Raw genomic sequence first — 23,423 nt, 5'->3', positions numbered from 1 at the left:
CGTGTTCCTGATCCTGAAACACCTCATCCTACAAGCAAAAATAGGATAAATTTAGGTGGACAAGGCACCAGAGAAAATATACAAAACCCAACTGTATTTCTTAAGGATAATTTCTATAGATCCCAAATGCAGTTTCGACAACAACTGGATAGCTTTAAAATGCCACAGATGTGTTATATTTGTCAGGAATGCTAAATACGAATGAAAGTGGTCCGTACATCAGAAGGTCCAGTATGCAATAGATGTTGACAAGAAAAGGGAAACAATTGTGTTCTTCAAGGCTGTGATCAATCGGCCACCTTCCGCAGGCAATTTCTAGTGTAACCGCCCAAAAGCTGTACACGTCAGCTTCTGGACTGGTTTTCCCTGTTATGTAGCACTCTGGAGCAACATACCCCTGTGTGCCCACCACCATGGTCGTATGGGAAGCCTCCTGGTCACGTTCCATCAGTCTCGCCAAACCAAAATCACCCAACTTGGCATTGAAATCAGAATCCAACATTACGTTGCTTGCCTTCACATCTCGATGAACGACACGTTGGTCCCACTCTTCGTGGAGATAAACAAGAGCAGAGGCAATGTCACAGGCGATACTATATCTTCGCCTCCAATCCAGCGTATCATCCTCTTCCCCAAAAATGTGTTTATCCAGACTCCCATTTGGCAAGTACTCGTAGACCAGAAGTAACTCTCCCTTTTCGTGGCACCATCCTAAAAGACGAACAAGATTACAGTGTCTCAACCTGCTGATTGTTTGAACTTCGGAGACATACTCCTTTCTTCCTTGTCTCGATCCTTGAGCTATTCTTTTTACAGCTAGTGCCTCCTCGGTGCCGGGCAGGATTCCTTTGTAAACGCTGCCGAAGCCGCCTTGTCCAAGCTTTTCTTTCTCGTAGAAATTTCCTGTCACGACACTGTGCTCGGCATAGGAAAAGCTTCGGGAGCCATGAGAATAGCATTCGTCCAGCTCTGGATCTCTCTCTTCGGTAGCCGTACCTTCTCTTCCCCTTTTTCTGAAATACTGCCACCAGCGAACAACTATGAAGCCACATAGGACCACAACAACGAAGAACACGCATATCAAATAAACTTTCATAGAAAATCTGTTTGCATTGCCATTTCTAAGTAATTCACCAAGAGGTCCGACTTCCCAAGTAAAATTCCAAACTTTTACGGTGTGTGTCTCTGTGTACTCTCCAATGGCAGCCGAGAAGCCAATCTTGATGTACTCTGGTAGACAGTTGCTCAGATCTATTGTGTGGTTAAATAGAGGGATTTTGGGTGTAGAAGAATTATACCAGAGAAAGAAGTGCAGAACCTTTTCTATACCGTCATAATCCACCCAAGCATCCCATGTCGCATTTGTGAGATTTTGGTGTGTAGAGCGATTAAATAGATTGGATGTATTGAGCGGAAAAATGAACTTCGAGAAAATGCTATTGACGTCCATCTCAACATAATTGTCATCAGGATCGCAATCGTTGTTGTATGTATCAAACTCCATAGCAACCATCTGATAAGATGATTGTTTAAAGCTTTCCTCATTAAACAAGCCAAGAAATCCACCATAGCGGGATACAGTCAGTATAATACGCCAAGCCAGAACTGTTCTTAAGGTTCCCTGATGCTTCATTTTGTGTAAGCTGCAGGGCTCCTTGATTACTATCTTGATATGTGGCATCATTTTTCCTTTCTATACCTGTTAGAGGAGGGAAGCTAAAAGTAACGTTTCCTGCATGCGATGATAATACGAAAAGAGCAACACAAGTTAAGAAAAGGAAGGCTCGTGTAGGGTGAGTGAATTTAGCCATCCTAATATGTGATTTAGAGGGTCTCTGAGGGTAATTTGTTAGCAATTATATTTTGTAGTGCCTTTCATAGGAAGAAGGCTATTGCAATTGTTCAGCCGATTCCATTTCGAGATAGGAACGAACACATAGGCTTCTCTCTTCATTATTATCTTACAGGATTAGGACCTACCAATTCGTTAGTCTGATGGACCTTCGATGGCCTGCAGGTTTCATCGAGCTCTTCATGGACGTCAGGATCAGAGCCCAAGAAAACTCTTTTTGATATCAAGCAACGTATAATTCTTGGTGGAAATCCTTGTGGATATTCTAACGAAGTACAAACTAATTGTGAAATACATGGGCTTCTCGTTTGATATTCCATTTCAGTCTTTATGAAGGCAGGCGGGCATGGTGCACAAGACGGTGGATAGCATATAAGTGGAGTTGTTTCTACAAAATGTTAAATTCCTCGTTAGTTTGTTCTCTTTAGATAACTAACTGATTTTATGATTCGGCATGTCCTAGAAAACACATAGAAGTTAAGCATTTCTTGCAGTTGGTCGGGTGATTCCATTTTGGTCTACCAAAGAACAGATAGGCCTCTCCGTGTTGCGTTAAATTTCATTATTGTTTTGTGACGGGTAAGCCCTGGGAAATTGCTAGTCACCATGAAACTTCGACGAAACGCATCGAGGTCTTCGTTGACGTTGACATATCATGAAGAGCTTGCAGGAGAAATATTTTCGATGTCATCCGCTACGGAATTTGTTGTGGAATGCCTTTGGGCATTACTAAAGAAACACAACGAATACGTTGAAATTCTCGGCGGTTCTTGTTGCAACGTTCTGCAAGTTTAGTCTTTTCAAGGTGAATAGGCATGGCCCACAAAATGTCGGATATCATAAACGTCCAATTTTTCGTATAACATCGTGAGTTTGTTTTCTCTAATATTATGATCCAGAATTTCCTAGAAAACAAAAGCACTTAAAGGAGCTGAGGTCCCTCTCTTTTGATCAAAATGGAAGATGAATCTTTTTTTTAAGGATTAGGACATTGGGTGATCACTACAACATGAAGGGTGGTTTTAAGATAATATTGGAGATAATTTTTGAGTAAATTGTTGTAAATGGAGACAAAAAAAAGTTGTGTATTGTCTTAAGTATTGTTTTTAAGTGAGTGTCTTAGACTATTGTCTTAGAAAGACAATAAGGAACAAAACCATTATTGTGTCTTAGAGATGATTTTAATTTTTTCTTTATAGAAACGTCTTTAATCTCGCTTATTTTTTTCTTGAAAATAGTTAGAGAAAAGATGGTATGAAAATAATAAGTTCTATATATATATATATATATATATTGCAATGTAATTAATTAATTCATGTTAAGGCATGATGGATTTGAACCACCATCCCTTGCTTGTAATGCAGCGGCTCATCCATTGAGCTAGCACCTTCTAATATAAGGAAAAATAATAGTCTAAGGTTTTACAAATAAGAGATACAAGAAGGGAGCAAGGCAGACTGATTCAATGAGTAGGAACATTGATGATGACTTGAGACTTGCATGTGGATAGATGGTGATAGGCTTTGGTAGCTTTACATCTTGCACTCAAGATTGCATGCTCATCACATAGATGTTGAAACAAATTAGATGGAACTTAAACTTGTTTTAATTGTAAACTTTAATACATGGTTTCAAATGTTTCTTAAAAGGCTAAAGCTTTCGATAGTTTTTAAAAAACTAAACTCTAATTAAAAAACCTTTACAAGTATGTTCTCTACATGTACTGACTTGAGGCTTTGGAAATGGGTATGCACATACAACAACATCGCATGGTTCTTGCAAATGTTAATTGAAGCTTAGGGGCATACCAATTTAGTTGTATTAATGAGGAAGGACAAATGGAATCAGTAGGACCTCTGATGGAAATTGTAATATCATAGAAACTAGAATTACACATATTGTAAATAAATATTATTTTCTATGTGTTAAGCTTTACAGTCTCAGACAATAGTTGTATTTAACATGCTTGACTTGTAAGTATATGTGCACTCTTGTGAATAGAAACAAGCCTGTATATGACATGTGGAGTCAAGAGGGCATGAAGAGGAAATCAAGAATAGTAGCAAAAACATATTCATAGGCTGGCAATAGTATAATAGTTCCAATAATGTCATGCTCTATATGCAATGATTTCATAAAACATATCAATTAGTAAAAGGATAGCTCCATTGATGTCTACCACCTACAACACTCTGAAGCCCATGCGAATAGCAGAGTTATATCTTTGTCAAACATACAAGCTCCTACCTACACCTTTACTTTGAATGTCTTAGACTAAATTTTTATATCTTTACTCATTTAGCTTAGGATGTAGCAGTATAATAGTTCCAGTGTCATGCTCTATATGCAATGATTTCATAAAACGTATCAGTTGAGAAAAGGAAAACTCCATTGATGTCTACCAGATACAACACTCAAAAGCCCATGCCAATAAAATAGTTATATCTTTGTCAAACATACAAGCTCAATTATTATATCTTTACTAATTTAGCCTAGGACATAAATATTTATTTTAAACCAGACTAATCTAAGTCCTATAAGGATTATTAAAATTATCTACATTTATTTATCCAAATTACAAAAATTATCAATAATTAGAAATAATTTACGAATAAACAATTTTTAAAAAATTAAACATTTAATGACAAATGAAAATATATTTTTTATTTTATTTTGAGGCAATATAAGACAAGAGGAAACCTATTTTTTATTTTGTTTGTTGTTCCATTTGTAATTTAAGGTCCCCAATGCTACTTTTATCCCTTACCATTGTAAGAATAGCACCCCAAAATGTGAGAAATTATGAATCTACAAACAAAAATGTACTCATTGAGTGAGTTGAGAAAATGTCAACATGCATGAAATTTTTTTTGATAGACGGTTGATGTTGGAAAATATTTATTGAAAAAATGCACAAAATAGAATTATAATAGACTCAAAATTTTCCATGTTTGTAAATATTTTGATGTTGTATACTAGGAAAAGAAAAAGTATAAAACAAATCTTAAGAAATTCCAAATCGAAATCCATGCAAAGACCTAAGAATGTATATATTTCGTCAAATGCTAAAATGAGTGACAAAATATATTGCATTGTTTTCAAAAATATTATCATCATATGAACATTTATTTACACTTCAAGAGACTACTTGATGGATTGCAAGTTTCGGCGTAAGATATATAGGGATTTCTTTGTAGAGTAAATCATTACTAGAGCCATGCAAAAATACAAAAAATCTAATGACTTGAGAGAATTTACATCGATTTTTATTTATTATTTATTTAGCTCAATGAGTTTGAAAAACTATAAGAAAGTGGCATGGTTACCAAATAGGATACTAAGAAAAATTAAAAGTGAAACACCAAAAACCTCAATCAAAAAGATAGTAGAAGAGTTTTTCCTACAATATGCAGAGTTATTAATTTCAGAAACCAAGAATTTTATTTATTCTAATGAGGGATGGATTCATGTTGAATCACTACTCATGAAACATGGGTCAATAAGTTTGACTGAAAAACTACACAGTTAAATCTTGATAGAAATATCACACATCAATAAAATTTATCCTATAGTATGTAGTGCATACATATTTTTAATTTCATTTTTATTAATTATTCTTATTTTCTCATTAGTCCGTATGCATTTTGCTAGGGGTTTTATATTTTATCTATTAAGAATTTTAAAAGAAAACAATTCCAACCAATGAACAAATGGCCGTTTAAAATTATTAACACATTGTAATTATTTTTAATTGCCCAGGCTAGAGTGGACAGGAACGATAAAATAGACAGCTGAAATGCAAGGACACTGTAAGATTAATTAATACTTTTTAAATATGACATTTAATACTATAGTTACAACTTTCGTGGGTGAATTCCTTTCCATTTATGGTTCCAAATTGTTCCTAAATTTCTCGTGAATTGTTGTAGACCTTTTGGATCTATTCTAGAGTCTACGATGGTTTTTAAGTTCCCTGCAAATAAAAGTGAAAATTGATTTGATATTTGTTTTTCCTTTTGGGGTCACTATCAAAAGTTATCTGTAAATTTTTCTTGTCATCAAATTTGTGAGTTTTTGACAGATTATTGAAATACAATTTTGTAGATAAATTTGTGCAAGGTTTTCTCCCACTTCCACATTGAGATTGTGTGTTAAGTTGTACAAATATGAGGTTTGTTAAGGATATCTACTGTAGTAGAGCTTAACTCTGGTATGATTTCCCCCATTTCATAGTGCAGTCTTTAGATTTTATGATAAAGGAGAGGTGATTGCATTGGTCTTTTATGCCACTCCAAAATTATTCAACCATCAGGATAACTGTTACATGATGTTGTAGTTTTCCATTTATTTAAACTCTTTTTCCAGTTATTGTCTGTCTCTGTGTCTACAGGTTCGGTGATGTATAGGGTATTTTTTTTTGGTGGCAGGCAAGTTTATATATATTGTGATTTCTCCATTAAAAGATTTCTCATCTTTTCAAATGTATTGCACTATATCATATTTGTGAGCTAGAGAAAGATTTTAGATTTGTAATAATAGATTAAGGATGAATGTATTAGAAGAGTTGATTAAGTGCATAGGTATATGCAACAACCGATGGAGGATTCACTACCTAGTTGGAACCTCATGGAGTTTAACATTAACCATCCAATGTGGTGTGCATCATCTAGAATTCGTCATACAACTTAAAAGGTGTGATACAGTGACAATCACTCTTTGTTATTTGTATTTGGATATCTTGCATGGAAGAGAAAATACTCTAGACCAATATGGTGCTCTTGATATTTTAATGCTAATCTTGTTTACTCTTTTAACATTTAAAACAAATATGATACACATATAATACTGATCACCTCATCCTTATATGATATAATATAAAATTTCAACTAATATTTCTCACTTCGCAACATTTGACTAAATATCTTTAAACCCTCCCAACTAATATTCCACTCATCTTGCCAAACTGTAATCTTGGGACACCAGATGGGAAAGTGTTTTCGATATCAAGCGATATGGAATTCTTAGTGGAACTCCTCGTGGATATTCTAAAAAAGTACAAAACTGACGTTGAAATTCATGGGCTTCTTGTTTGATATTGCATTTCAGTCTTTTTGAAGGCAGACAAGCATGGTGCATAATATGGTGCTTAGCATATAAGTCAAGTCTATTTTATAAAACGTTTAATTCCTTGTTAGTTTGTTGTGTTTATTTTACTTACTGATTTTATGATTCGGCATTCCCTAGAAAACACATAGAAGTTGAGCATTTCTTAATGCAGTCGGTCGGGTGATTACATTTTGACATACCAACGAACACATAGGCCTCTTTGTGTTGCGTTAAATTTCATTATTGTTTTGTTATCGATAAGACCTAGGAAATTGTTAGTGATGATGAAACCTCGACGACCCACAGGTTCCATCAAGGTCTTGGTTGAGATATGAAGAGCGTGCAAGAGAAATATTTTCGATGTCATCCGATATGGAATTTTTCATGGAATACCTTTGGCCATTACAAACGAAAAACATCGAACAGGTTGAAACTATCGGGGGTTCTTGTTGTGATGTTCCATGAGTTCAGTCTTTTTTGAGGCAAATAGGCATGGTCCACAAATGTCGAATATCATAGACATCCAGTTTTTTGTATAGTATTTTAATGCCTCATCAGTTTGTTTTCTCTAAGAGGTGTTAATTAAGCCGAGAGGCTTCTACAATGGGAGTACATTTTGTTGTAAACAATCTAACATTTTGAAAAAATATGACAAGTAGTTGAACAGTTATACCACGTCCTTTATTGAAATTCCATGTGGACTTGACCAGCAATGCTTAACATTTACGCTTCCCATTCCCTCATTAACCACACTGTATTTTTGGTTTGAACACTTCGATATTTCCAAACATTAAACACGCGTCCTGCAAGTCCATAATTCTAAACGTCACGTCCAGTCAGGTCGTCATCAAATAACAGTTTATTGCTGACAGTGTGAAGACACATTTAGATTTTTCTAAATATATTTCTTCGTCATTCACTCGAGCAAGAAGAAAGCCAATAATCTGTTATGACAAGAAAACCAAATGTCTTGCCTTATGCTCCATTTTCTTTTTTATGCAGCATTGTATTGAACAACAAGATCGATATTCTAATTTCTATTCAACATTGGATTGAGTAACAGGATCAATATTATGATTTCTATTCAACATTGGATTGAGCAATAGGATCATTATTCTGAGTACGTATGTTTATGTGTTTTGATTTCTTCTATTTTTGAAACTTTTATTGTGCTGTTTTTTCTTATTTTCAAAGCTCTATAATTTCCTTAATTTTTCTTAGAAACTTTGATAGAATAGAAATTCTTATCAATTAGAAACATTGTAGATTTCTATTTCTTCCATTTTAGAAACTTTTATTGTGTAGTTTTTTCCTATTTTGAAATCTGCATAGTTTCCTTAAATTTTCTTAGAAACTTTGTTATATTAGAAATTCTACTCAATTGCAGATTTCTTTCTATTTCTTTCTCTTCATTCAAAACATTAGATTTTTAGAATTTAGATATTATAGCATTAATTAATCTGACTTCTTCATTAGATTATTTGAATCAATGATTATATTCCTCTATCTATTATTAAAATAATATTACAAAGCTATTTTAAAATAATATTAATAATGGTAATTGTTTGCAATTTTTATAATTATATGTTTTAATTTTTTATTTTTATTAATGAGTAGTAATCATTTTAATATATAAAATTTTAGATTATACTATTTTTCATGTTATATTGTTAAAATTTAGATATGCTCTCAAATTATTGATATTAGAAAACCTTATAAATTTTTTTAGATTTATTTACTATGTGGATTAATAATAATAATTGTTTGCAATTTTTTATAATTATATGTTTTAAAATTTTTAAAATTTATTTAGTTAAATAATTTGGTCTTGAGAAATATATTAGTATAAAATTATGATTTAGTTAAATTAATATTCAAAATATTTTAACAAGAATAAAAAATGTAGTAGTAGATGGGTTCGATGTTGTTTTTAGATTTGATCTTGTAAGATTTTAAATCTTTATATGTGTTGCATTCTATAAACTATCATCATCATGTTGAAGAGTAGTAGATAGATTTTAGATCAACTAATTATATAGTATGGGTCATGTGAACTATTATCATGATGTTAAATAAAAGTAGATGAGATTTATATCAATTATAGCTCCTACAAACTATTAATAAGATTTTCAACAAAAGTAGAATAATTTTTAATCAATTAATTATATGCTATAGGTCCTATGAACTATTATTGTACTATTAAATAAAAGTAGATGGATTTGAGATTAGCTAATTATACTATTATAGGTTTTATCAACTACTATCATGATATTAAATAGTAGTAGAATAATTTAGATAAGCTCATTATACATCATGAAGCAATTTAAATATAATACTTTAAGGAAACTCTTTAATAAAAATAGGAGTGGTTTTTTTAAGAAATAGAAAATTAATTTGAAACCAATCCATTATATAGTTTATCAAACATCCAAGTTTAGATAAATAAACATAGATACACATGTACAATTATAATTAATTTATATATTTATAATGTATGATACATTAATTTTTATTAATGAGTAGTAATCTTTTTAATAGATAGATCATTTTTAATATATAAAATTTTAGATTATACTATTTTTCATGTTATATTGATTGATCAATATTATTGTATTGTTGTTATGCATCCTTTGAGAATAGACTTATGGGAAAATAAGTTTTTATTGCTTGATAATAAAAGAAAGTTTAAAATTATAGGTATCGTTTAGTTATGTATTTTTAAAGAACAAAATTTATGAAAAAATAATTCTTAAAAGCTTTGTTACAATAGAAACTACATGGTCTCTACCTTGTCTTGTGATATATGTAAGAAGTAGGTCCTAGGCCTTGATATAATCTCTAATATTCTTTTCAAATTATCTCAAATTTATAAATTTCAACCTTATATTAAAATAGATTAGAAAAGTTCAATTAGATCTATCAACTAACTCTGAAAGATTAATACACATTTAAATGAAATGATGGATTTGGAAATTTAAATTTTATATTTAAGAATGTCTTTTAATTTTTATAAATTTTATTCTACTTATAAATCTCAATTTTAACGTCTATCAAACTATGAAGTAAATAAAAAACAATATTTCATGAAATGTTATCTATTTTCTCCTTAATATTTGAAGTTAGGTTTTACTATTCATTTTTTAAATCAAAGATTAGAACATTATATAAATAATATTAAGAAGATATAAGGTTTTTGTTAAAAGAAATTAAATGCGTAGAATTATGTCAATAAGAAAGAATCAAACAAATTTTCTTCTCTTTCAAATACCAATTTATTGCTATATATGCATAGCTTAATTCTTGTCATTTTGATACTGACCATTATTTATCCTTACATTATAGATATTAGAAAAATTTTTACTATGGATGCTCAACAAAATAATTCTGAGAACACTATCACAAGCCCACTTCTTCCAAATGACTTGGTGCAATCAAGCCAAATTGTCAAAATTATTTGGATAGTTTGGGAACAATCATTTCTAAGTCTTGTAAAAAAAATACAGATGAAATTCATAATGCGAGCTTTCATGTTCGAGGTGTCCAAGATTCTCAAATCTTTTAGATGGGACAATATACAAAGGAAATTCATGACGCGTGGAAGAAATCATTTCGGTTCTTTGAATTTATGAAAGACATCTGTTATGATGAAGAGCACATTGATGGCAAAAATAACCTTTTCCTCACTGATGGATTCCACATATTTTTGCATCACTATAATGAAATCTAGGAGTCATATTATTTGACATTATCAATTTTTTTTATTAATTTCTCTGTTCGACTTATCAATTTTGATGAACGTATGTTATTTTTCCTTTGTCTTAAATAAATTTAGTATTATACATACAAGACTATTTGGTATTTAGTATATTTGTAGATCTTATCTACACAAAAAAGTTCCTCCTATATGTATTTGTGAATTGTTAAACTATTAATTAGAAATGAATAAATATCTATCTTATCTAAAGTACAATGCCACTAAATTAATGTGATATTTTAAACCAACTTTATAAAAAATAATTTACTAAATCTACTATTTTTTTAATGTTTGGTTACAAATTTATTTCATAGAAATGAATAAATCAAGTACGAATTTCCAATCGGATCAAGAAAGAAGACAATACCAAATGGAGCAACAAAGAGCATACCAGAGAGAATACCAAAGAGAGTATCATAGACAACGAGAAGAAAAAATGACACAAGCTGAAAGAGAAGAAGAAAGAAGAAGGAAAAATGAAGTCCGGTGACTAAATTATTCTAGAAGAAGGGCAGGATTGCTAATACAAGAATTGGAATTACAAAATAGGGATAGAATTCCCTGTCAATGAACATCTGATGAAGTATCTCATTTTGAAACACAAGGGAGACATGAAGTTGATTTTGAATAAGTGATAGATACAATCAAGTATTACCTGTATTTGTGGAAATGAGTCACCAGAATGAAAATTCAAGAACAATAGACCGTGTTCCTGAAACACCTCATCCTACAAGCCAAAATAGGATAAATTTAGGTGGACAAGGCAACAGAGAAAATATACAAAACCCAACTGTATTTCTTATGAATAATTTCTATAGATCCCAAATGCAGTTTTGACAACAACTGGATAGCTTGAAAATGCCACAGATGTGTTATATTTGTCAGGAATGCTATCTACGAATGAAAGTGGTCCGTACATCAAAAAGTCCAGTATGCAATAGATGTTGACCAGAAGGCTGTGATCAACCGGTCGCCTTTCGCAGGAAATTTCTAGTGTAACCGCCCCAAAGCTGTACACGTCAGCTTTTGGACTGGTTTTCCCTATTATGTAGCACTCTGGAGCAACATACCCCTACGTGCCTACCACCATGGTCATATGGGAAGCCTCCTAGTCACGTTCCATCAGTCTCGCCAAACCAAAATCACCCAACTTGGCATTGAAATCAGAATCCAGCATTACGTTGCTTGCCTTCACATCTCGATGAACGACAGGCTGGTCCCACTCTTCGTGGAGATAAACAAGAGTAGAGACAATGTCACAGGCGATACTATATCTTCGGCTCCAATCCAGCGTATCCTCCTCTTCCCCAAAAATGTGTTTATCCAGACTCCCATTTGGCAAGTACTCGTAGAAAAGAAGTAACTCTCTCTTTTCATGGCACCATCCTAAAAGCCGCACAAGATTACGGTGTCTCAACCTGTTGATTGTTTGAACTTCAGAGACATACTCCTTTCTTCCTTGTCTCGATCCTAGAGCTATTCTTTTCACAGCTAGTGCCTCCCCGGTGCCAGGTAGGATTCCTTTGTAAACGCTGCCAAAGCCGCCTTGTCCAAGCTTTTCTTTCTCACAGAAATTTTGTGTCGCGGCATTGAGCTCGACGTAGGAAAAGCTTCGAGGGCCATGAGAACAGTATTCATCCAGCTCTTGATGACTCTCTTCCCTAGCCTTACCTTATCTTCCCCTTTTTCTAAAATACTGCCACCAGCGAACAACTATGAAGCCACATAGGACCACAACAACGAAGAACACGCATATCAAATAAACTTTCATAGAAAATCTATTTGCATTGCCATTTCTAAGTAATTCAGCAGGAGGTCCAACTTCCCACGAATATTCAGAACTAAAATTCCAAACTTTTACGATGTGCTTCTCTCTGTACTCTCCAGTGGTAGCCGAGAAGCCAATCTTGATGTACTCTGGTAGACAGTTGCTCAGATCTATTGTGTGGTTAAATAGAGGGATTTTGGGTTTAGAAGAATTATACCAGAGAAAGAAGTGCAGAAGCTTTTCTAGACCTTCATAATCCACCCAGGCATCCCATGTCGCGTTTGTGAGATTTTGGTGTGTAGAGCGATTGAATAGACTTGATGTATTGAGTGGAAAAATGAACTTCGAGAAAATGCTATTGACGTCGATCCCAACATGATTGTCATCAAGATCCCAATCGTTGTTTTATGTATCAAACTCTGCACTGCACAGCAACCATCTGATAAGATGATTGTTTAAAGCTTTCCTCATTAAACAAGCCAAGAAATCCACCATAAGCGTCCTCTGGTGGTTCTAGTTCGAATGGTGCCATATCTCCATGATTATCGTATATTTCGTTGTTCAGATCAATATTGAATTGAAAGTAAGTTGAAAAATTGGCCAGAGCTTAAAGTTGAAAAAGTTGAAAGTAAAGCATCTACTTAGATAGCTTTAGTTTAAATAATATAGAACTAAAAAAATCCATAATGAAAACTTGAAATTTATTAACACCCACAACTTCAAGTTTGTGTACCTTAATAAAATCATTTTGATTCCAACATGTTTATTGAACCACCCATGTATATTGTCTAATTCATGAGCTCGGAAACTCTAGCCATTTTCTTGAATGTAAATCAAATAGTTTACACTTTTTAATACTTTATATATCCACCCAGCTCCACAATAGTTCATCCTAAGAGATCACCCAAGAAGATCAATTCAACTAATCTTTTGTTGTAGTATAATCTAAAAACATACCACATTTATTAACTTTTACCTCTAACTCATAAGAAGAGCAATAGAACGGAGAGATTGTAGACTTAAGCGAGTTACTATAAGATCATCTATGCTTTTTCAGTGAAATAAAAAATCTAGAATAGGAAGGTTGATGAGCTCCTCAACAAAAAAATACAATATAATATAGCTTGCATTCATGAAGCTATTATAAATTTACCATGATGGAAGCACAAATGAGCCTCTTGGAGTAGGAAAGGTTCATGCTGGAGAACACTAGGGATGAAACTACAATTGTTTCACTAGCAACATCTAAGCTAGGATCTTGCCTATCAATTTTATATGTAGTTCTAATAGCATCCATATTCCCTAGCCTCTACAGACATTTATGGTCATTGTAGGGATCACCGGCTTGCATAATTTAAGGCAAGTCTCAATAATGTATATACTGACTTGAGATAGAGATAGTGATTCATGACTAAAAGCACTCACACAGTTTAAACGTTATACCTAAACAAATATAGTGCTTGGGTGAGCAGTAGTCTTGAGAAGATATTTTATGGCCCTAGCATATGGAAGTCTTTTAATTGGAGAGCTCACTACCATGAATCTACCAAATTCCAAATAGCTCCAAGAGAGCATTGAGCTATTTAACTTAAAATTGGGCATAGATTATTGAGCTAGAAGAGGAGACATTCTTGGGCACTAAGGCTTGACATAACTTTGAAAGTTGGTTGATGGGGTTAATGGGGTCTTGGAAGGATTGTGATACGTAGACACTATTTTTTCTAGATAGATCAGAATAAGCTTACTTAGACCTTGTAAATGATCTACACAAAGTTTACTTAGACCAACCACTAGTTATGAAAATAAGAGGAAAGGTCAAAGAACCACACAATGTGGTTTGCGATTTGTCTCATACTTTATTCATGCGATAATTCTATAAGAGGTTCTTCTTGCAACCACCTGTACCATGTGCTTCCCCTCAACATATTAAAGCCAACTCAAGTAATGACCAAACTTTGTGTCAAGAGTTTGTCTTACCATTGGCTTGAACAATATGATATTCTTGCTTTCAATAATGATTATGACACAAAATGTGAATGGTATATAAGTAAAATGCATAAATGTTTTGTTGATCAAATGCTACAATCTACAGTAAAATAAAAGCTCACCATGCTTAACTAACCAAGGCAGACTATTGTCTAGCATATAGATGCCTATCTAGTATGTAGAGGCAAGGCTTTTAAAATTTAGTAGTTGACCTTCCAACAAATGGTGCAAACATGCTACTACAGAATTTGTCTGCAACCAAGCTTTAAACATGGATATCCAAATAAACAAAGCCATCATAGTAACTAAAACTTAAACAAGCATGAAACTCAAGGAAGTAATTGCCATAGCTTGATTTAATACAACCAAAAATTTACAAAAGAAATAGTCATCAATAATTATATATAGTTACAAAACAATAAGGATTGATTTTAGATGGTTTGAGTGCTAAAGTCAACTTTTTCAGTATCTCTTAGTTGACTGTATAGGTTATGCTAAGCATACCAAGGCTATCATGCTATATTTTTTTCAATGTATTTGTACTCCAAGTTTAGAAAATATGAATTGTTGGATCATAATTTAATTCCTAATCCAAGCTTGCTATTTGTGAAATGAGTGTTTGATTCCATTTTCTTTTAGAAAGTCTTCCATTGAACTTTCTTGTGTCATAACTTTGTGGATAATGTGTTGGTCTAGGTATTCTCTGTTGAAATCTCTTGTGTCATGCTTTTTTGGACAATACATTGATCCAATCATTCTATGCTCATTCTCCAAATCTTTCTTAGCAATTGATGTCTTTTCTACCTCATCTTCAAAAATTTTTGTGTCACTTTAAGATGTCCGAACTTATAAAATAGCATATATATGCCAATTTTTAAAATAGATATTAGACTAATATCATAATATAAATTAGATCTTTCTTTCTACTTGGTTTTGCTATCATTCCCCCTACACAACACGTAGTGGATTCACAACAATAAAATAAGCTTCTCTAACTATGGACAAGATGGGCCAGCCAATGATAACATACAATCAGCCTACTATGTTTAACTGTCATACAAATAAGCAAGAAGAACATAAGTACATATCAGCAATGACCTATTAAGTTGTTTTAGGACAATAAAATGCATTTTCTTAATGTAAAAGAACATTTAATGTTTTGCACATTCTTTTGAAACCGTTGCACACGAGTTTCCTACGAAAGAGCATGGTTTTTCTAGCATATGGAGCAACCATATGGGCTACTATTCTATCTCCTATTTTTTCCTATAATGGGACCCCAAATACATGGATCCAAGCGGTTTCTAGATTTCTCTATCAATATATATTAAGAGAAGAATAGAAATCTAGCCTTTATGGATTCATCATAAATCATAATATGATCATCTACAAGGAAAGGCCTCTAACTTACATCTTTCTCAGTTTTTCTAGAATTTAAAATTTGCCTTCTTTATTAAAAAATGATTATATTGTAAAACCCTCTTAGCAATATCATAATTTCACTTTCAATTGAAAAATTGTCCTCATTATCAATGATTACGTTCTTGTAATTCAATTGACATGTATTTTCTTCTCCTTTGCACAGGTTGCTAGGATCCTTTTACTTACAAGAATTCATTTCTTTTCTTTAGTTTCTTCTATGCTATTACTTTAAAAGCTTTTGTTGATCTTGATGAAGCCTACATTTTTACAAAATTAGAGTTCCCATATTAGCACAATGATTCAAATTATAACAAAAACTGGACATTAAGCATGGAAAAAACATCAAATGTAGAAATGATTAATGAAGTTCATGATGCAGGTGCATCATAGGGACATCTTAAGAAGTCTAGGAAGAATTGAAGATAATGCATACAGCATTGAACTTTAAATTGGATGAAATTTTACTTGTAGGTACTTGTGATAACATGTAAAATGAGGGAAGATTTGACAACAATCATGGCTATAGTATTGTTCAAGATCACATGGTTCTTGCAAATGTTAATGGAAGCTTAGGGGCATACCAATTTAGTTGTATTAATGAGGAAGGACAAATGGAATCAGTAGGACCTCTGATGGAAATTGTAATATCATAGAAACTAGAATTACACATATTGTAAATAAATATTATTTTCTATGTGTTAAGCTTTACAGTCTCAGACAATAGGAATATTTAACATGCTTGACCTGTAAGTCTATGTGCACTCTTGTGAAGAGAAACAAGCCTGTATATGACATGTGGAGTCAAGAGGGCATGAAGAGGAAATCAAGAATAGTAGCAAAAACATATTCATAGGCTGGCAATAGTATAATAGTTCCAATAATGTTATGCTCTATATGCAATGATTTCATAAAACATATCAATTAATAAAAGGATAGCTCCATTGATGTCTACCACCTACAACACTCAGAAGCCCATGCCAATAGTAGAGTTATATCTTTGTCAAACATACAAGCTCCCACCTACACCTTTACTTTGAATGTCTTAGACTAAATTATTATATCTTTACTCATTTAGCTTAGGACGTAGCAGTATAATAGTTCCAGTGTCATGCTCTATATGCAATCATTTCATAAAACATATCAGTTGACAAAAGGAAAACTCCATTGATGTCTACTAGCTACAACACTCAAAAGCCCATGCCAATAACAGAGTTATATCTTTGTCAAACATACAAGCTCAATTATTATATCTTTACTCATTTAGCTTAGGACATAAATATTTAATTTAAACCAGACTAATCTAAGTCCTCTAAGGATTATTAAAATTATCTACATTTATTTATCCAAATTACAAAAATTATCAATAATTAGAAATAATTTACGAATAAACAATTTAAAAAAAATTAAACATTTAATGACAAATGAAAATCTATTTTTTATTTTATTTTGAGGCAATATAAGACAAGAGGAAACCTATTGTTTAGTTTGTTTGTTGTTCCATTTGTAATTTAAGGTCCCCAATGCTACTTTTATCACTTACCATTGTAAGAATAGGGCCCCAAAATGTGAGAAATTCTGAATTTGCAAACAAAAATGTACTCATTGAGTGAGATGAGAAAATGTCAACATGCATGCAAAATTTTTTGATAGACAGTTGATGGTGGAAAATATTTATTGGCAAAATGCAGAAAATCGAATTATAATAGACTCAAAATTTGTCATGTTTGTAAATATTTTGATGTTGTATACTAGGAAAATAATAATTAATAAACAAATCTTAAGCAATTCCAAATCTTAATCCATCCAAAGTCCTAAGCATGTATATATTTTGTTAAATGCTAAAATGAGTGACAAAATATATTGCATTGTTTCCAAAAATATTATCATCATATGAGCATTTATTTACACTTCAAGAGACTACTTGATGGATTGCAAGTTTTGGCGTAAGATATATAGGGATTTCTTTGTAGAGTAAATCATTATTAGAGCCATTCAAAAATACAAAAAATCTAATGAGTTGAGAGAATTTACATTGATTTAATTTATTTTTTATTTAGCTCAATGTGTTTGAAAAACTATAAGAAAGTGGCATGGTTACCAAATAGGATACTAAGAAAAATTAAAAGTGAAACACCAAAAACCTCAATCAAAAAGATAGTAGAACATTTTTTCCTACAATATGCAGAGTTATTAATTTCAGAAACCGAGAATTCTATTTATTCTAATGAGGGATGGATTCATGTTGAATCACTACTCATGAAACATGGGTCAATAAGTTTGACTCAAAAACTACACAGTTAATTCTTGATAGCAATATCACACATCGATAAAATTTATCCTATAGTATGTAGTGCACACATATATTCAATTTCATTTTTATTAATTATTCTTATTTTCTAATTAGTCCGTATACAGTTCGCTAGGGGTTTTATATTTTATCTATTAAGAATTTTAAAAGAAAACTATTCCAACCAATGAACAAATGGCAGTTTAAAATTATTAACACATTGTAATATTTTATTTATTGCCCAGGCTAGAGTGGACTGGAAAGATAAAATAGACAACAAAAATGCAAGGACAATGTAAGATTACTTAATACTTTTTAAATATGACATTTAATACTATAGTTACAACTGTCGTGGGTGAATGCCTTTCCATTTATAGTTCTAGATTGTTCCTAAATTTCTTGTGAATTATTGTAGAACTTTTGGATTTATTCTAGAGTCTATGATGATTTTTAAGTTCCCTGCAAACAAAAGTGAAAATTGATTTGATATTTTTTTTTCCGTTTGGGGTCACTATCAAAAGTTATTTGTAATTTTTTGTTGTCATCAAATTTGTGATTTTTTGAAAAATTATTGAAATACAATTTTGTAGATAAATTTGTGCAAGGTTTTCTCCCACTTCCACATTGAGATTGTGTGTTAACTTCTACAAATATTAGGTTTGTTAGGGATATCTACTGTAGCAGAGCTTAACTCTGGTATGATTTCCCCCATTTTGTAGTGCAGTCTTTAGATTTTATTATAAAGGAAAGGTGATTGCATTGGTTTTTCTATGATTAGAATTCTTAAGTCGTTGGTTTTTGTTATTTAAATTTGAAAAATGAAGATTTTGTTATTCTATTTGTGGTGGCTATTTCTTCCATGCCACTCCAAAGTTATACAACCATCAGGATAACTGTTACACGATGTTGTAGTTTTCCATTTGTTTAAACTCTTTTTTATGTTATTGTCTGTCTCAGTATCTACAGGTTCGGTGATGTATAGGGTATTATTTTTTTGGTGGCACGCCAGTTTATATATATTGTGATTTCTTCATTAAAAAATTTCTCATCTTTTAAAATGTATTGCACTGTATCATATTTGTGAGCTAGAGAAAGATTTTAGATTTGTAATAATAGAGTAAGGATGAATGTATTAGAAGAGTCGATTAAGTGCATAGGTATATGCAACGACCAATGGAGGATTCACTACCTAGTTGGAACATCATGGAGTTTAAAATTAACCATCCAACGTGGAGTGCATCATCTAGAATTCTCCATACAGCTTAAAAGGTGTGATACAGTGACAATCACTCTTTGTTATTTGTATTTGGATATCTCACATTGAAGAGAAAATACTCTAGACCAATATGGTGCTCTTGATATTTTAATGCTAATATTGTTTACTCTTTTAACATTTAAAACACATATAATACTGAGCACCTCGTCCTTATATGATATAATATAAAATTTCACCCGATATTGCTCACTTCACAACATTTGACTACATATCTTTAAACCCTTCCAACTAATATTCCACTCATCTTGCTAAACTGTAATCTTGGGACACCAGATGGGAAAGTGTTTTCGATATCAAGCGATATGGCATTCTTAGTGGAACTCCTCATGGATATTCTAAAAAAGTACAAAACTGACGTTGAAATTCATGGGCTTCTTGTTTGATATTGCATTTCAGTCTTTTTGAAGGAAGACAGGCATGGTGCATAATATAGTGCTTAGCATATAAGTCTAGTCTATTTTATAAAACGTTTAATTCCTTGTTAGTTTGTTGTGTTTATTTTACTTACTGATTTTATGATTCGGCATTCCCTAGAAAACACATAGAAGTTGAGCATTTCTTAATGCAGTCAGTCGGGTGATTACATTTTGACATACCAACGAACACATAGGCCTCTCTGTGTTGCGTTAAATTTCATTATTGTTTTGTTATCGATAAGACCTAGGAAATTGTTAGTGATGATGAAACCTCGACGACACCTAGGAAATTATGGACTCTTGGGGGTTCTTGTTGTGACGTTCCACAAGTTCAATCTTTTTCGAGGCAAATAGGCATGGTCCACAAATGCCGGATATCATAGACATCCATTTTTTCGTATATTATTTTAATGCCTCGTCAGTTTGTTTTCTCTAAGAGGCATTAATTAAGTCAAGAGGCTTCCACAATGGGAGCACATTTCATTATAAACAATCTAACATTTTGGAAAAATTTGATAGGAAGTTGAACAGTTATACGACGTCTTTTATTGAAATTCCATTCGTACTTGACCAACAATGCTTAACACTAACGCTTCCCATTCCCTCATTAACCACACTGTATTTTTGGTTTGAACACTTTGATATTTCCAAACACTAAACATGCATCCTACGAGTCCATAATTGCAAAATTCAAGTCCAGTCAGGTTGTCATAAAATAAAAGTTTATTGCTGACAGTGTGAAGACACATTTAGATGTTTCTAAATATATTTCTTCGTCATTCACTTGAGCAAGAAGAAAGCCAATAATCTGTTATGACAACAAAAAAAAATGTCTTGCCTTATGCTCCATTTTTACGTGTTACATATTTTCAATTCTTTGAAGTTGAACCATCACACATCAACATTATATATGGAAAGAGCCTATTTTATTTTTTATTCAACATTGTATTAAACAACTTGATCAATATTCTGATTTCTATTCAACATTGGATTGAGTAACAGGATCAATATTATGATTTCTATTCAACATTGGATTGAGCAACAGGATCATTATTTTGAGTATGTATGTTTATTTGTTTTGATTTCTTCTATTTTTGAAATTTTTATTGTGTTGTTTTGTCTTATTTTCAAAGCTCTATAATTTCCTTAATTTTTCTTAGAAACTTTGACGGAATAGAAATTCTTCTCAATTAGAAACATTGTAGATTTGTATTTCTTCCATTTTAGAAACTTTTATTGTGTAGTTTTTCCTATTTTGAAATCTGCATAGTTTCCTTAAATTTTCTTAGAAACTTTGTTATATTAGAAATTCTACTCAATTGCAGATTTCTTTCTATTTCTTTCTCTTCATTCAAAACATTAGATTTTTAGAATTTAGATATTATAGTATTAATTAATCTGACTTTTTCATTAGATTATTTGAATCAATGATTATATTCCTCTATCTATTATTAAAATAAGATTACAAAGCTATTTTAAAATAACATTAATAATGGTAATTGTTTGCAATTTTTATAATTATATGTTTTAATATTTTATTTTTATTAATGAGTAGTGATCTTTTTAATAGATAGATCAATTTTAATATATAAAATTTTAGATTATACCATTTTTCATTTTATATTGTTAAAATTTAGATATGCTCTCAAATTATTGATATTAGAAAACCTTTTAAATTTGTTTAGATTTATTTACTATGTGGATTAATAATAATAATTGTTTGCAATTTTTTATAATTATATGTTTTACAATTTTTAAAATTTATTTAAATAAATAATTTGTTCTCGAGAAATATATTAGTATAAAATTATGATTTAGTTAAATTAATATTCAAAATATTTTAACAAGAATAAAAAATGTAGTAGTAGATGGGTTCAACGTTGTTTTTAGATTTGATGTTGTAAGATTTTAAATCTTTATATAAGTGTTGCATTCTATGAACTATCATCATCATGTTGAAGAGTAGTAGATAGATTTTAGATCAACTAATTATATAGTATGGGTCATGTGAACTATTATCATGATGTTAAATAAAAGTAGATGAGATTTATATCAATTATAGCTCCTACAAACTATTATTAAGATTTTCAACAAAAGTAGAAGAATTTTTAATCAACTAATTATATGCTATAGGTCCTATGAACTATTATTGTACTATTATATAAAAGTAGATGGATTTGAGATTAGCTAATTATACTATTATAGGTTTTATCAACTACTATCATGATATTAAATAGTAGTAGAATAATTTAGATAAGCTCATTATACATCATGAAGCGATTTAAATCTAATACTTTAAGGAAACTCTTTAATAAAAATAGGAGTTGTTTTTTTAAGAAATAGAAAATTGATTTGAAACCAATCCATTATATAGTTTATCAAACATCCAAGTTTAGATAAATAAACATAGATACGCATGTACAATTATAATTAATTTATATATTTATAATGCATGACACATTAAGTTTTATTAATGAGTAGTAATCTTTTTAATAGATAGATCATTTTTAATATATAAAATTTTAGATTATACTATTTTTCATGTTATATTGATTGATCAATATTATTGTATTGTTGTTATGCATCTTTTGAGAATAGACTTATCTTGTCTTGTGATGTATGTAAGAAGTAGGTCCTAGGCCTTGATATAATCTCTAACATTTTGTTCAAATTTTCTCAAATTTATAAATTTCAACCTTATATTAAAATAGATTAGAAAAGTTCAATTAGACCTATCAACTAATTCTGAAAGATTAATACACATTTAAATGAAATGATGCATCAGGAAATTTAAATTTTATATTTAAGAATGTCTTTTAATTTTTATAAATTTTATTCTACTTATAAATCTCAATTTTAACGTCTATCAAAATATGAAGAAAATAAAAAACAATATTTCATGAAATGTTATCTATTTTCTCCTTAATGTTTGAAGTTAGGTTTTACTATTAAATTTTTAAATCAAAGATTAGAACATTATATAAATAATATTAAGAACATATAAATTTTTTGTTAAAAGAAATTAAATGCATAGAATTATGTCAATAGGAGAGAATCAATCAAATCTTCTTCTCTTTCAAATACCAATTTATTGCTATATATGCATAGCTTAATTCTTGTCATTTTGATACTAACCATTTTTTATCCTTACATTATAGATATCAGAAAAAAATTAACTATGGATGCTCAACAAAATAATTCTGAGAACACTATCACAAGCCCACTTCTTCCAAACGAGTTGGTGCAATCAAGCCAAATTGTTCAAACTTATTTGGATAGATTAGGAACAATCATTTCCAAGTCTTGTAAAAAAATTACAGTTGAAATTCATAAAGTGAGCTTTCATGTTCGAAGTGTCCAAGATTCTCAAATCTTGTAGGTGGGACAATATACAAAGGAAATTCATGAGGCATGGAAGAAATCATTTGGGTTCTTTGAATTTAGGAAAGACATCTGCTATGATGAAGAGCACATGGATGGCGAAAATAACCTTTTCTTCACTGATGAATTCCACATGTTTTTGCATCACTATAATGAAATCTAGGAGTCATATTAT

At 31.2% G+C, this 23,423-nt stretch overlaps 2 protein-coding genes across 2 annotated transcripts; both read right to left on the bottom strand.

Moving 5' to 3' along the window:
- Positions 1 to 154: 154 nt before the first annotated feature.
- On the bottom strand, positions 155 to 1,684 carry LOC149558900 (L-type lectin-domain containing receptor kinase IX.1-like). The gene has a single exon (XM_089831095.1). The coding sequence runs from the start codon at positions 1,682 to 1,684 to the stop codon at positions 155 to 157; it is 1,530 nt and encodes a 509-aa protein (XP_089687221.1).
- Positions 1,685 to 7,681: 5,997 nt separating this feature from the next.
- Positions 7,682 to 13,012, bottom strand: LOC149558899 (L-type lectin-domain containing receptor kinase S.4-like). Its single transcript, XM_089831094.1, has 6 exons — positions 12,906 to 13,012; positions 12,410 to 12,796; positions 11,829 to 12,322; positions 11,557 to 11,753; positions 11,368 to 11,439; positions 7,682 to 7,777 (listed from the first exon to the last, which is right to left on the bottom strand). The coding sequence occupies exons 1-6, from the start codon at positions 13,010 to 13,012 to the stop codon at positions 7,682 to 7,684; spliced, it is 1,353 nt and encodes a 450-aa protein (XP_089687220.1).
- Positions 13,013 to 23,423: the final 10,411 nt, after the last annotated feature.

This window comes from Cupressus sempervirens, chromosome 5, assembly GCF_028749045.1.
Source record: "Cupressus sempervirens isolate cs-2001-9-10 chromosome 5, ASM2874904v1, whole genome shotgun sequence".
NCBI lineage: Eukaryota > Viridiplantae > Streptophyta > Pinopsida > Cupressales > Cupressaceae > Cupressus > Cupressus sempervirens.
Note: the sequence above shows the minus strand (reverse complement) of the source record. Positions and strands in the feature narration are given on the sequence as shown.